The sequence below is a fragment of the Strigops habroptila genome, chromosome 14, assembly GCF_004027225.2.
Source record: "Strigops habroptila isolate Jane chromosome 14, bStrHab1.2.pri, whole genome shotgun sequence".
Classification (NCBI taxonomy): Eukaryota; Metazoa; Chordata; class Aves; order Psittaciformes; family Psittacidae; genus Strigops; species Strigops habroptila.
In genome coordinates, this window is record NC_044290.2 from 13,096 (window position 1) to 27,587 (window position 14,492).

The following is a 14,492-nucleotide window of genomic DNA, read 5'->3' on the forward strand; positions in this document are numbered from 1 at the left end:
CTCAGCGTCCCAGCGCTGGGGACCGAGGAGCAAGGGTGGGGATGGGGAGAGGCGGCCCGGGGCGTGGGAAGAGCCCGTCACCCTGCGGCTGTGGGGACGTTTCTAGTCAGGCCCTGGCCGCGACAGCCCGTTGCTATGGCAGCGGGGGCCATGCACGGCAGATCCTGCGCGGCGCAGCCCCTGTCGCTATGGTAGCGGGGGCCTTCCCCTGGGGGCGGCTCGCATCATGGCGGCGTCCTTGCTGAGCGCGGCGCGGCGCGGCGCGCGGCCCTTCGGCACGGCCGGTGAGACACGGGCCGGGGAGCCGCGGTTCCGCACGGGTGGGCAGCGGGAGCCGCTCGGGGCTGGAGGGAGGACAGGAGAGCTCGCGGACGCCTGGGTTCCCGAAGCGGGGTGGGGGTGGCACCGGCCCGGACCGCGCTCCCGCTCTCCGCCCGCCACGGGCTCCCTCGGCCTCGTTTCCCCTTCTCTGTATGAAACGGGAATTCTTTCCGCTTCCAGCCGCGCTGTGCAAGCGGGCAGCCCCGCTGGGACCGATGCCCAACGAACGTATCGACGTCAGCAACTTGGAAGCGCTGGAAAAATACCGCAGTTTCACTCGCTACTTCAAATTGGCGGAAAAGGAGAGTAGGAAGCCCCGGTGGTGGAACACGTACCGGCAGCACACCAGCCCCCAGCCAGGTACTCGTGGGAGGAGCTGCACTGTGCGGTTTTGCTGCTGAAGGTCAGGGAAACTGTGAGTGTCGCCATGGGTTTCCCCCAAAACCAGCTCTGTAAAGAGCTGATGAGGTGCTTTTGCACGAGGCTGGTCCTGTTCTGATGTTTTTGTGTTTGTTTTGTTTCAAAGTTTGCAGTGCACAAATGTCTTCAGGGGAAATGGGCTACAGTTTTCTGGAAGGAGAGAGGCTGGCCACCTCCCAGAAGACATTGAGCAGAGTAACAAAGTGATTCCTGGGAACTCCAGGACCTAGAGCTTTAGACTTGCAGCAGGTAACACAGTTTGGTTGCTCTACTGAGCAGCCCCGGAGACCAGACCTGCTCACCAGCTGGGAAACCCATAGGGCTGGGAGTGCCATGAGTTGGGAAAGGAGGGAGCAAAAGTGTGGAGATGGAGGGGGAAGGTGGTAGAATCGTGTCCCTGACGTCTTGAAGTTTGCATTTCTCTCACACTCTCTTACATGTTGCAGGAGGTTTGTGTCTGTTTGTGTTGTTCACATTTTTACATACCTGACTTTTTCACCCCTTTCTGAAGAGCCAAAGACTGACATCAGCCTGCCACGTGATAAGCTGCTGCGGGCAAAAGAAATCAAGAAAAGAAAAAAGATCTTCAGGGAGAACCACCAGAATACCGAGATGGAAAGAGCAGCCCGGCTCCAGACTGGTCTGTGCCCCACCACCTCCTCTCCCCGCCCTGGCTGCTCTGGCTGCCCAGCTGCCTCCTGCAGCGTTTCTCTCTCCTTGCAGTGCTGATTCCTCTCAACGAAGTCAGAGCTGAGTGGGAGAAGAGCAGTGGCCCATTCCACAAGCAGCGTGTAGCAGAGCACTGCGGGATATTTCGTGACTTGTTCAAGGGAGCCACGTTCACCCCTTGGGTTACCTTGAGGGTGGAGTACAGCCAAGAAGATGAGCACCTCGTGCCAGTGTACTATGGGAACATGGTAACTCCGTCAGAGGTGTGTGAGGGGAGCGGGGAGCAACCTCAACCTCATGGGAAGCCTCTGTGTTTCTGTCAGATGCTTCTAACAGGCATTGTTTTGGGGGATTTCTTTTACAAGGGTATTTCCTCTGTGATGAAGGAAATCTGTTTCCTGGACATGAGAAGGACAGAACTTTGCAACAGGATCACTGTCTACCAGCAGGCTGATTATTAACGCTCTAGGGGGCTCTCCATATGGAGCTGGGTGGCATGGCTCTGTCTAGTCTGTGTTGCATCCTGGCCATGCCCACGATAAGTTCATGTTCTTTGTCATGGAACTTGTGATCTGGTCTTAATGTAACCTGTTTGAATGATGTATGTTGTATACGATGTATGTCTTTTTATGTTGTTCTTTTAGGCTTCTGGTCCCCCTGCAGTGTCATATGAGGCAGATAAAGGCTCCCTCTGGACTTTGTTGCTCACAAATCCAGGTGAGTAGCGACTTCTTTAAAAAAACATGTTTAAACTGGGTTGTTTCACTCTGCTTTTGGTTAGCTTCTGTTTCCTTTGGAAAATAGCCAGAAGCGATGTGATGCCTGCTACGTAGGGACATATTACCTATGCAGGAAAGGTTGTAGCCTCCCCAGATCTCTGGCTGAGAGATGGATAGTGACAGGACAGAACCTCTGTCACAGTGTAAAGTAAACAATTCCCTGGCTCCCATCTTTTGTTTACCCCCAAACTCCTCTCTCCCTTGGCAGTCTGTCTTGGAGGCAGGTTAGCTGACATTCTTTGAAACTAAGGCACAGTGAAGTGAAGCAGATGACCAAGAAGTTCTGTTAATCTTGGAATTACATCTGTAGAGCTTTTTGCTCCTCATTTAAGCCTAGTCCTATTAGAATGAGTTACTTTTTTGATAGGAAAGGAATGCTGGGAGGTCTCGAGCTGCCCTCTCCATCAAAGCATTCTCTCCTTGGGGTTGATACAAACACCAGGATGTCCCTAAATCACCTTTCTCTGTTGTGTGTGTTTGCAGATGGACATCTAAGGGACACAGACTCGGAGTATCTCCACTGGCTGGTGTGAGTACATCAGAGTCGTGTGCTGCTTAGCCCAGGGAAAGCCCAGGTGGAGCAGGTGGAAACTCCTCCAGCAGACCTTGGGAATAAACATTTACTACAGCAGTTTTGTGGCTTGCTTTGGTGCTCCTACCATTAGCTTTTTTGCCCCTGTGTTCTGGGTTCTGCTAAACATGCAGTAGTTCTAGGTGTTGCTGCTGTTAGCATTCAGATCACTGGGTATGAATTTTCTTCCAGTAAAAGCAGCCTCTACTATCTGTTCATTTGTCAAATGGGGCACCAGTCAAGTCAAAACATAGCACAGAGTGATTTGCAATCCTGGGTTGAGTCTGCTGCTTCTAATGGAGGGAAATGAATGGGTATATTGAAGTAAACTTCTTTGTGTTCAGGACGAATATCCCAGGCAACGACATTAAGTTGGGTAAGGAGATCTGCCACTACTTGCCGCCCTTCCCTGCTATGGGAACTGGCTACCATCGCTTCATCTTCCTCCTCTTCAAGCAAGACTGCCTCATAGATTTCAGCGAGGATGTTCGGCCGATGCCATGGTAATTCAGGCTTTCACTGGGCAGTTTCACACTCCCTTGGCTTGGTTGTTAGTGCTTGTTATGATCACATGGTTGTAACTGCTGTAGGAGAGCAGTTCCTTTTGATCTGCAGGGTTGTTTGGGGCTGGTTTGAGTTTTTGTGTCACCTGAAGCCACAATCCCAGCCCTGCAAGCACTGTGGAGTCCTGTTGCTTTAAACTGGCTGTTAAGAAAGTGGTTTCTCCTGCATGGGGCAGGAATGTGCACAGAGCTGGAGAAGCTGTGAGATTTTCTTTTGGCGACTTCCTTTTCATAGAACCCTAGAAACGTTTGGGTTGAAAGGGACTTTCAAGCTTATTCAGTCCCAAGCCCCTGCTGCAGGCAGTGACACCTTCCACTAGAGCAGGTTGCTCCAAGCCCCTGTGTCCAACCTGGCCTTGAACACTGCCAGGGATGGGGCAGCCACAGCTTCTCTGGGCACCCTGTGCTAGTGCCTCACCACCCTCACGGGGAAGAAAAGAGGTTATACACCTCTGTTTTATAGACTCTGGGGTGATGTGGGGAAGTAGTTGCCTGTGAGGATGCTGCAGGAAAAGAGGTTTACCTCAGATGTTGTGCTTGTGTCTTGTTTCCAGCCACAGCCTCAAGATGCGAACCTTCAGCACATTTGACTTCTACAAAAAGCACGAGGATGCAATGACTCCAGCAGGGCTGGCATTTTTCCAGTGTCAGTGGGACAGCTCTGTTACTTGGGTCTTCCATCAGCTTCTCAGTAAGCAATGCAGTGTGCAGGGGTGCTGGAGGGAGCCTGTTGGTGGACTGGGACGTGGCCCTGTGAGTAGCGCACAGGGTTGGTGAGTGGGCTGTGACTGGAGGCTCGTGCTTGCTCTTGGCACTTGCCTAGGATCTGTTACAAGCACAGACTGGGTACTTATTGAGCCATCATCCCCCAAACAAACAGCAGTCTAAAACAGCCTCTCAAAGAACGTTTTGATTGAGCATTTTGAAATAATACTGACAGAGCCTTCACCAGCATGTGCTTGACCAGCTCTGGCCCTGTGTGCACATGGGGGCCCTTGCTGGTGAAGAGGGAGGTCTGGGGTTTGGGTCTGAGCCATCTTGCTGATGTTCTGCATTATACCCCTTCCCAGATATGAGAGAGCCTGTATATGAATTTGTGCGGCCGCCCGTTTACCATCCTCCGCAGTTGAAGTTCCCGCGCCACCAGCCTCTGAGGTACCTGGACAGATACCGAAACACCCAGGAGCCCACCTACGGCATTTATTAGGGACCCGGCCACCTCTCGCAGCGCTTGGGCATAAGCTAGGTGCTGGCCAGGCAGATGGGGCTGCCAGTGTTCCTGCGTTCACACAGCTGGGAGTCATCTGCACCTCTGGAGGGAGATAACAAAGTCTCAGCCCCTCAGCTCCCAGTTCCCCTGTGCTGGCAGTGCTGGGAAGTGTGCAGCTGAGGGCAGCAGGGCTTGCAGTGCTGGCAGCTGCGTGGTCAAAAGGCTACTTAAGTAAAGACAGATGAAAGCAAATCCATGGCCAGGCTGAAATCTTGCTACTCATTCTATGGGAGAGCTGATCAGTATGGATTGCAGGGTAGAGTCCTCCCAGAGATGCCCTGCTTTGCTTCTCTGCAGGGATCACAGTTCTGCTGTTGCCTGTTTGTGGAACAAACAGAGCCAGGCCAGCCTGGATTTCCTTCTCTTGGAGCGCTGCAGTTTAGGACTGTGTTGGCTTTCATTTGTGCAGTCCTTTTAGAGATGAGTTTGATTAAACACCCTGAGTGAGGCTGGTAAGAGGTGTCTTTATTGGGAAGAGCTTAGTAATTTGGCCAGCTGGCACGGAGCTGAGGAGCTCAGCAGGGTGCACTAACAATATGATCGCATAACAACCTTAATTTTCTGGGTCAAAACACTCGTCATAGCTGAGGACATGAGTCTTACCAAAAGGTGACCCTTCTGGGGAGGGTGAAGAGTACAAACCCATCCATCTGTCCCTGCGATCTGGTGTCAAATTTTCACCCCCCACTTAGGGACAAAGTTGGGATACCTTGTTAACTATTATTGTACAAAGTGCTGAAGGTGGGACTGTGCTCAAACCCTCCATTCCTTGTTGTGTTGTACCGCTTATTTCTTGGTATCAGGTGACCCGGTACTTAGTAGCAGGTGTACAAAACATTTATTCGTATCAAGCAGAAGAACAGGACTGTGCAGCATCTGCCCTGCTTCATGTTCCTCCCCAGTGCCACAGCAGCACCAGCCACCGGACCTCATCTGGTTTCCATGCCTGCTTTAGTCACCCTGGGCCTCATCACCCACCTTGAGCTTTTGCATTTTCCTCACTGATTCATGTTTCTGGCACCAGGCTGTGGAGGGACTCTGCTCTCTGCTGGGCTCTTTGTGGATACTCTGATCACATGTTCAAACCCCCGAATAAAAACATGCTGCTGCAACTGCATCTTCCCAGTTCTGGTCCACCACAGTAACTTTTTCTGAAGTTTCCCCCCTCATCAGGAAATAAGAGCCTCCAGCAGACAACTGAGATTGTGCTGACAAATTCTTCCCTGTGAGGGTGCTGAGGCGCTGGCACAGGTTGCCCCGAGAAGCTGTGGCTGCCCCATCCCTGGCAGTGTTCAAGGCCAGGTTGGACACAGGGGCTTGAAGCAGCCTGGTCTAGTGGAAGGTGTCACTGCCTGTGGCAGGGGGTTGGAACTGGATGAGCTTGAAGGTCCCTTCCAACCCAAACCAGTCTGTGATTCTGTGACTTGCCAGCTCCCTGAAAATCACATCTGCATGGGTAAGGAGGTAAGGTTTGGATTGTAAGGTTGCGAGCTTTTTCTCCTGAAGACAGGGTGCAGGTATGCAGTGCATGGGCATCACTACCGCCTCCAGGCAGAATACTCCACCTGAGCAGGGGCTGATTGCTCAGGTGATATCTTTCCTATATTCAGAGTACTGACATGCACAGGTGTTGCAAGGAACTTAGTAGGAAAAGGAGTGGTGGGTGTGCATGGGGGCATGTGCAAACAGCAGGAGCTGTAGTTTAAAATGGAAAGATGCAAAAGCAGAATGTAGCCATGGCTGGCTGCTGGCATGTGTCATAGCCCTTGTCACTGCAGAGGGAGGTGATGTGGCTGCAGCAGCAGTGGGTGCCCCTCTCTGCTGGTTCCGTGGCTGGATGGTGTCAGGAGCACTGTACTGCAGTCTCTCTGCCAGGGAGGACTGCCATCCTCTGCCTGGGAGAGGTCATGATGCCAGGAAGTTCCCTCAAAGGGCAAAAAAGGAGTGAAATCAAACTAGACATCATATGTGTATCCATGCAATGCATGCACCAAAATACGCATTGCTCTGATGCTTGCCAGCCACTTTTGTCTATCTGTGCTGTTGCTGCAGTGTTTCATTCTCTCCAGGGCCTCCTGCTGTGCTTCACACACCTCCATCTCCCTGGGAGGTGCAGCTGCGACCCTCCTCATCATCTTGCAAGCATGTGGCACAGCCAGCATGGCAAGGGAGCACCCACTGCGTGTCTCCTTTAAGAGCATGCCTGGCTCAGAGCTCTGACCCGCCTCTCGGCTCAGCGTCATCATCTCTTCCTCCTCTGAACAACTGAGTTTCTATTTCCCCAGCTTCTTTCCCCTGTCACCCCGATCCATAGTGCAGGCAGGATGGCATCACCCATCTCGCAGAAGCTGGAGGAGAAGCTAGTGTGCTCCATCTGCCTGGAACTGTTCAGGGTGCCTGTGACCTTGCCATGTGGGCACAACTTCTGCAAGCGCTGCATCAGCAACCACTGGCAAAAGCAAAAGCAGGAGCCCACCTGGGCAGAAAGCGGCTACACATGCCCTGAGTGCCGCAGGGGCTTCAACCAGTGCCCAGAGCTGGAGAAGAATGTCACCCTGTGCAGCGTGGTGGAGCTGGCACAGGATGGCGAGGCATGGGCCTTGGGCACAGAGAGGTGCAAGGTGGCCAGCAGCGAGCTGTGCCCGCAGCACAGGCGCCCACTGGAGCTGTACTGCAAGGATGAGCAGCGGTGTATCTGCTGTGTTTGCACGGTGTGGCAGTGCCAGCAGCACCAACGGGTGCTCTTTGAGGAGGAGCGCTCAAAACGGCAGGTGGGGACGATGGGTGGCAGGACTGGGGCGATGAGGGGGTCGAGCAGGGGGAGTTGTGGCAACTTGGGCATGGCACAACATCCACCTGACTGTCCTGTGCCCTGCTGTGGGGACATGATGTGCCTCCATGTGCTGCCCTCTGCCTGGCCTCAGCTGAATGGGGGACTGGAATGTGCTTTGGCCAGGGAGATGTGACAGGACAAGGGGGAATGGCTTTAACCTGCCAGAGGGGAGACTGAGATGAGCTCTGAGGCAGAAGTTCTTCCCTGTGAGGGTGCTGAGGCGCTGGCACAGGGTGCCCAGAGAAGCTGTGGCTGCCCCATCCCTGGCAGTGTTCAAGGCCAGGTTGGACACAGGGGCTTGGAGCAACCTGCTCTAGTGGAAGGTGTCCCTGCCCATGGCAGGGGCTTGGAACTGGATGAGCTTTAAGGTCTCGTCCAACCCAAGCCATTCTAGGACTCTACGTCAACAGTGCCCAGCTGCTCCCTGAGAAATCCAGGGCTGTCAAGAGCAGCAGAGAACTCAGTAAATCCAGTAGCACCAGATGAACAGTGCCATATGGACATATGTGTTTGTGACCCACTGATCTAGAGGGAAAAGTTTAAAAAGGGGTCAAAAACAGCCCAGGATTTCATTTCTCAGTGACTCTGGATGCAGCCTCTCCCCTTCCCAAGCCTTCTCCTTCCCTGTGGGCCTTGTCATGCAGCCTGGAAAGGGCTCCCAGGAGCCAGGTGGGCAGCAGCGTGCTGCGTCACAGTACATTGGTGCCTCACTTCACAGGCTCTTTTGGAAGAGTCCATGGAAAAAGCCCAGGAGGAATCAGAGAGGATCAAGCAGGTGATGAAGGAGCTGGAGGAGCAAACACACAGCATCAAGGTAACACCATGGCTGCCTCTGTGCTGGGTGCAGGGGTGGGGGTGTGCCAGTTCTCATGCCTCCTCCCCAACCAGGACTCTTCTGAGGGGCTCAAATCGGTGATTCTGAGCAAATTTGCCCTCCTGAGGAAAGCCCTGGAGGATTTCCAGTGGCAGACAGTGGCCAGAATTGAGCAAGAGCAGGCAGTGGCACTGGGACGTGTGGGGGAGGACTGGACCCTCCTGAAGGACCGCCTGGACATCCTCGGCCAGCACAGGGAGAGGGCTCAGCAACTCCTGGCCTGCCCCGATAACAGGACCTTCCTCCAGGTACCATCCTACAGAACCACATACACACAGAACCACAGAATGGTCTGGGTTGGAAGGGACCTTAAAGCTCATTCAGTTCCAACCCCCTGCCACGGGCAGGGACACCTTCCACTAGAGCAGGTTGCTCCAAGCCCTGTCCAGCCTGGCCTTGAACACTGCTGGGGATGGGGCAGCCACAGCATCCTGGTGCTATGTCCTTTCCCACGCCCTTTTGGTGAGGGCAGACACTTGGTCGACCCTTTCCCCAGGAGAAACACATCCTCATCATGGCTCTGGGATGTGATGGGGCTGCAGGGAAGAGCTGCTTTTGAGAGGGGTCCCTGAAGAGTTGGGGGAGAATGCTGGATCAGAGTGGATGCTGCTGCCCACAGCGCCATGGGCAGCATCTCCCACCCCCAAACCACTCCGCAAGGCTCTTCCACCACCAGCAAGTCTTGTGCCACAGCTCCTCTGCTCCCCACAGCCTCATGCTCACCCTGCAACTGTGCCCTGACCCTGTGCACCAGCCATAGCTGACAGCAGATGTTTTGGGGATGCCCCCATCACCCACTGGAGTGTGAATGGGATTCGGAGCTTCTGATCCTCCCTAGGCCAGTGCGTGCATATCTGTGTGTTTGTCCACAGGAGTTCCCCCTGCTCCCACCTCTGGAGAGCCCAGAGGCGCTGCTCCCCATGGAATTTGATGTGGCTGGTGTGGTCAAGCCCATCACTGAGATCCTCGCCAACATCTCCAGGCTTCTGCTGGAGGACCTGCCCAGCTGTGTGGCCCCCAAAGCCCCTGACCCTGTTGACCAAGGTAACCCTTCTGCTCACAGGGCCACCCCGAAGGGCTCCAAGTCATCCTGAACCACTGCCTGGCCTGTGTCACTGTGCTGGGGACAGGGCTGCCAGGCACAGGGGGTTGGGATGGGGGGACACATTGTGTTCAGCAGATGGGTGTTAATAAAGGTGGAAAGAGCTGGGTGGCTACCCTGTGGCTTTCCTCCTTGCTGGCAGTGTCAAGCTGCAGTGGCATGTGCCCATTCGCAGGCTTGTATACAATGGGCTTCCTCTTCCTCCCATCAAAGTTAGGGAGGAACAGGTTTTTGGGTGGCAGCACTCAAAATACTTGTCCCCATCCTACACAGGCCCAGTGCATCCCCAGGAGATGGTGGTGAAGGTGGCGGCCCACCTCCCTGATTGCCAGCTCCGAGCTGAGCTTCTAAAGGGTGAGGAGAACATGGGAGTCTTAAGGGACAGCACTCTCCTGGGGTCCCCAGCAGGTGAGGGAGGTTGGTTGTGGCTGCGGGGACAGGGGCTCCTTCCCTGGCTCTTCCAATCCCTCTCCCTAAACATGGAGAATGGTGGTGTGGATGGGGGATATTGCACAGGGCTGGGGTGGATGAGCTGGGGGATATTGCACAGCTGGGAAAGGGCCATGAGCAGGATTAGCTGCACTAGGGAACACTTTCCCATGAAAACAGAGGCTGCCAGTGCCTGGCATTGGGTCAGCCGCTGACCTGGGTCTTGCCTCGTCCCCATCCTCTCCTTTCACCCTCCTTGGGTGTCTCTGCTGCCTGTTCCTGATGACCCATATGTAAACACGGTGCTTTCCTGCAAGCAATGCAGCAGCTGGCAAGTGATCAGCCCAGGCTGGGCCATGAGCTGCCCCGCATTGCACAGCACCAGTCCAAAGCCCTGCCTGCAGTCGGTGCTCTATCCAGAGATACGGCCCCAGCGCTGCCAGCCACAGTCCTTCATGTCTCCTTTCCCTCTTTGGGCCCATCCCACTCTAATTCCTTAGGGATTTCCTGTTTTCCCATTTCCTCCCTGTTGGGAAGAGGGCTGGTATCCATGTTTAGGGCATGTTGGTCATGTCACTCTTGCCAGGGAGACAATCAATGTCCCTGGGACCTGTAAGGATTCCTTCCATCAGGCCCCCCAAAACATTCTCAGGGTTATTAATTGGAAAAAAAAGAAGTTATTTCTGGGCAGTAGCCTAAGCCCAGCGTAGCTGGCCAGGCTGGGGTGTTGCAGGAGGAAGGTGAGGTGCTGGTGGCCAGTGAGCACCCATGGTCCAAGAACTTACTGCAGCCTGTGCAGGAGAGTGTCTCCCCACAATACCATATTTGCTCACTTAATGCCTGGGTTTCTCTCTCTCTCTCCCCATCCACACTCATCTCTTTTGCTCTTAAAACCAAGCACATCTCTTCCAAAATGACCACAGAGCCATGGCTGCTCACTGGCTTTGAGCTGGGCTGTGCAAGAAAAGCACAAAGCGTTGCATCTTGGTGCCTCACCAGCTATTTCTGGGCTGTTTCCATTCCTTCTAGGAGGCGAGTGGGCAGGTATTGCATCTCACCCTGCTTCCCTTCCCCTCCAAATACGCTACAACTTGCTCCGTTCTATTTTGGGAGCCAACCCTATGCAGTTTAAACCACAACACTGTTGGGGGGGGATCATGCCAAGGACATAAAGGTCTGATGAAGCATTTCAGCCCCATTCATGTTGTTGCTCTTCCCAGACCATCGCAACCTGACCTTTGATCCCAAGACGGCCAACAAGTACCTGGAGCTGTCAAAAGGTAACCGGAAAGCCAAGCACAGCCCCAGCACCATCTGCAGGCAGCAGGAGCAGGGACCCCGCTTCGAGCCCTGGCAGGTGCTGTGCACACAGGGCTACAGCCATGGCCACCACTATTGGGAGGTGAAGATCTCCAGCCACTCCGTTGTCCTGGGGGTGACCTACCACAGCCTCTGCCAGGAGCGGAAGCAGGGACACAAGTTCAACATCGGTCTGGACGGGGGCTCATGGGGGCTGCAGGTGCGGGAAGATTGCTACCTGGCCTGGCACAAGGGCCGGTCAGAGAAAATCCAGGAACAGCTGTGTAGGAACCTGGGGGTTAGCCTGGATTATGGCAAGGGGCTCCTCTCCTTCTACGGGCTTGGGGAGAGGACATGGCTCATCCACTCCTTCCACAGTGTCTTCACCGAGCCCCTCTATCCCGTTTTTTGGCTGTGCGAGGGGCGAGCAGTGGAGCTGTGCTGGAGGGATTAAGCTGGCGCGACCGTGTGGCTCTGTGAACCAGACCACAAGCCATAGGCTGGTGCCATAGCCGAGCTGCAGCCAGTGGCTGCCACAGTGTGAGTGGGACCCCAGTGCTGAGGCCGGAGTGGGGAGCAGTGTTTTAACAGGAGCTGATGAGGACACACATGCAAATGAACCCTCTGATTTGCACATGCCAATATCATGCAGGTAGCACAGTTAGGGCAGGGGAAAGCGTGCAGGGGCCAGTCACTGTGCAAGGTGTAGATGGGGTGAGGCGGGGAGATAGGGACGGTAAAAGAATGAGGTTTTTCCTCTTTCTCCCATCCTTGCCCAATCTCCCAAGTCCAAATTTGGGGTGAGGGGGATCCTGGAGAAGGGTGCTGTGGAGAAGGGTGCTGTTGGAGGGAGTCCTGTGCTCTCCCCAACCCTCCTGCTTTCCTCTTGCCACTCGTGGACATGGCAGAGCAACTTTTTTGGGCGCCATGCTACAGTTGTTCATTGTACAAAGCTGCTTTCCCCAGTAAAGCTCTATTTTCCTACTGGTTCGACCTTTGTGATGGTGGGAGCGTGGGACCAAGCAGTGGGGGGTGAGCTAGGTGACCCTGCTCTGCACTAGAAGGTGCTTTATTTACAGTAGCACTGCAATAAGGAAACCTGGTTTCCTACAGCTCTGCTCTAAGGTTGATCCAGCACAGAATAAAATCTGAAGCTTTGATTGAAGCTTTTCCAAGGGCGAGACCGCAGGTCCGGGATCTCCCCCCCGGAATCCTGGTGAGGACTAACAGGGTGAAACTGGGCACTGGCTTCAAAGGTGCTTGGGATGTGCAGGCCAGTGCCTGGGGAATGGATCTCATCAGCTTGTTTCCTTTGGGGGGAAAAAAAAGGGTTTAAAAGGCTCAATCTCCTTCTTCATGGACAGATGTGATTTGTCTTGCTGTGTTTCCTCCTTCACTCCCCACCTCCCCGCTCCTCCTGGCCGTGTCCTCAGGTGGGACCTTGGCCCAGCATGGACCTGGGAACTTATCTAAGCCAAAAAATTGTATATGTATACTCTGTACAGGATGTGTCTGGAGATGCCATGTTTACCAGCCAGATCCTCATACTGGGAGCACTTTGGTGCCTCCCCATCCCTGCCTGGTGCCTGCCAGGCCCGCAGGAGGAAGGGACAGGGACAGAGGCAGGATCTGGGTACTGCAGCTGTTCCTGGACATGGGAATGGCTGATGTGGGGTCATAGGCATGAGGGTGGTAGGAAAGCACCTGCACTTATTGCCATGGTTTAAGCCCAGCCGGTAACTCTGAACCACGTAGCCGCTCGCTCACTCCCCCCTTTTTCCCCCTCTTGCTCCCCGGAGGGATGGGGAGGAGAATCAAAAGAATGTAAATCCCACAGGTTGAGATAAGAACAGTCCAGTAACTAAGGTATAATACAAAACTACTATTACTACCACTAATAATAATAATGGTAAAGGAAATAACAAGGGGAGAGAATATGAAACTAAAAGAAGAAAAGGAAAACAAAACAATAAACACAAGTGATGCCCAGTACAATTGCTCATCACCTGCCGACCGATACCCAGCCCGACCTGAGCAGCAATGTGGGCCTTCCAGGTAACTCCCCCCAGTTTCTATACTGGGCATGATGTGCTGTGGGATGGAATACCCCTTTTGCTAGTTTGGGTCAGGTGTTCTGTCTCTGCTTCCTTCTGGCTTCCCATGCCCCTCCTCACTGGCGTAGCATGAGACTGAAAAGTCCTTGATTGGAGTAAGTGCTACTGAGCAACAACTAAAACATTGGTGTCTTACCAGCATTGTTCTCAGACTGAAGTCAAAAACACAGCACTGCACCAGCTACTAAGAAGGAGAAAAAAAACTGTTACGGCTGAACCCAGGACAGTAACCACTCCTTATTCCGTACCATTCACGTCATGCTCAAATCCCACATTTTTTTTAATATACCATCGCTTTTTGTCTCGTATATAATATACACATACACACAAAGAGACAGATATCATTCCTTAGTCCAGGGACCATCCCTATAAAGTTTGCTGAATTCATCCAGTCCATGATGCCAGGCTCCATCTCTTGTAATAGTCTTTCAGGGCAGGAGAGATGGTGTGTAGTGTTGGATTGTTGCCTGCTGACATCGCTGAACTTGTCTGGCCACTGCTGAGCTCGTCTGGTTTCGTCAAAGTTCATTCTTTGTTGAGGTGATGATTGGAGGGAAGTCAGGGTCAGACGATGGTGACCTGAGGACAGTTCTAAGAGACTCCCACTGCTGCTGCTGGCTTTCCCATGACTTTATTCTCTGTTGATGATCATGACAGCACACATCTTTTCAAAGCCCAGAGTGGTGTGGATGGGCTAGAGAAGTGTTATATAGCAGGCAACAGCATATAATTGAGTTCATTGGCTCTTTCCCCCCAAAATTAAATCCCCCTGAGGTACACATTGGACTTCCCCATCTTCCCGCATTACCCACCAAGTATATCCAGGTCCCTGAGTGAAAGCAATCCCATGAGTGGGTTTGCCTTTACCTGAAGCAGTAATAACCCAGACTGCCTTCCCCAGCAAATTCTTTATGTGCACCACAGGAACTTTATCCCCCTCTACAGTACGTAAAAGTTCTGATTGGGCTGGGCCAGCCCTGTTGGCAGATCCCCTAGTGTTGACCAACCAGCTGGCTTTTGGTAAATGTGTATCCCAGTGTTTGAAAGTCCCACCACCCATTGCTCTCAGTGTAGTTTTTAACAGCCCTTTGTACCGTTCGATTTTCCCAGAGGCTAGTGCATGACAGGATGGGATACACCCATTTGATGCTGTGCTCTTTGGCCCAAGTGTCTGTAAGGTTGTTCTGGAAATTAGTCCTGTTGTCTGACTCAGTTGTCTCTGGGGTGCCGTGTCGCCACAAGACTTGT

General features: G+C 53.4%; 2 protein-coding genes across 4 annotated transcripts; both read left to right on the top strand.

Annotated features, from left to right (window-relative positions):
- The first annotated feature begins 137 nt into the window (after positions 1–137).
- MRPL38 (mitochondrial ribosomal protein L38) lies at positions 138–5,710 on the top strand. Its single transcript, XM_030506445.1, has 9 exons — positions 138–284; positions 502–681; positions 1,253–1,381; positions 1,465–1,673; positions 2,055–2,127; positions 2,673–2,718; positions 3,105–3,263; positions 3,878–4,014; positions 4,394–5,710. The coding sequence occupies exons 1-9, from the start codon at positions 227–229 to the stop codon at positions 4,528–4,530; spliced, it is 1,128 nt and encodes a 375-aa protein (XP_030362305.1). The 5' UTR covers positions 138–226; the 3' UTR covers positions 4,531–5,710.
- A 1,194-nt stretch (positions 5,711–6,904) lies between these two features.
- On the top strand, positions 6,905–12,491 carry TRIM65 (tripartite motif containing 65). 3 transcript variants are annotated; one of them, XM_030505910.1, is made up of 6 exons: positions 6,905–7,364; positions 8,145–8,240; positions 8,315–8,548; positions 9,173–9,344; positions 9,676–9,810; positions 11,052–12,491. In XM_030505910.1, the coding sequence occupies exons 1-6, from the start codon at positions 6,918–6,920 to the stop codon at positions 11,582–11,584; spliced, it is 1,617 nt and encodes a 538-aa protein (XP_030361770.1). In that variant the 5' UTR covers positions 6,905–6,917; the 3' UTR covers positions 11,585–12,491. The 3 variants fall into 3 exon arrangements, with proteins under 3 accessions (XP_030361770.1, XP_030361771.1, XP_030361772.1); XM_030505911.1 differs by having other exon boundaries at positions 9,676–9,756; XM_030505912.1 differs by lacking the exon at positions 9,676–9,810.
- Positions 12,492–14,492: the final 2,001 nt, after the last annotated feature.

What these genes read in the sequence shown, in the direction of transcription:
- MRPL38 (XM_030506445.1), top strand. Translation starts at nt 227, where the DNA reads ATGGCGGCGTCCTTGCTGAGCGCGGCGCGGCGCGGCGCGCGGCCCTTC. An exon ending in GCGGCCCTTCGGCACGGCCG is followed by an intron (nt 285 to 501) that starts GTGAGACACGGG and finishes TTCCGCTTCCAG; the next exon opens with CCGCGCTGTGCAAGCGGGCA. An exon ending in GCACACCAGCCCCCAGCCAG is followed by an intron (nt 682 to 1,252) that starts GTACTCGTGGGA and finishes CCCTTTCTGAAG; the next exon opens with AGCCAAAGACTGACATCAGC.
- TRIM65 (XM_030505910.1), top strand. Translation starts at nt 6,918, where the DNA reads ATGGCATCACCCATCTCGCAGAAGCTGGAGGAGAAGCTAGTGTGCTCC. An exon ending in ATAACAGGACCTTCCTCCAG is followed by an intron (nt 8,549 to 9,172) that starts GTACCATCCTAC and finishes GTTTGTCCACAG; the next exon opens with GAGTTCCCCCTGCTCCCACC. An exon ending in CCCTGACCCTGTTGACCAAG is followed by an intron (nt 9,345 to 9,675) that starts GTAACCCTTCTG and finishes CATCCTACACAG; the next exon opens with GCCCAGTGCATCCCCAGGAG.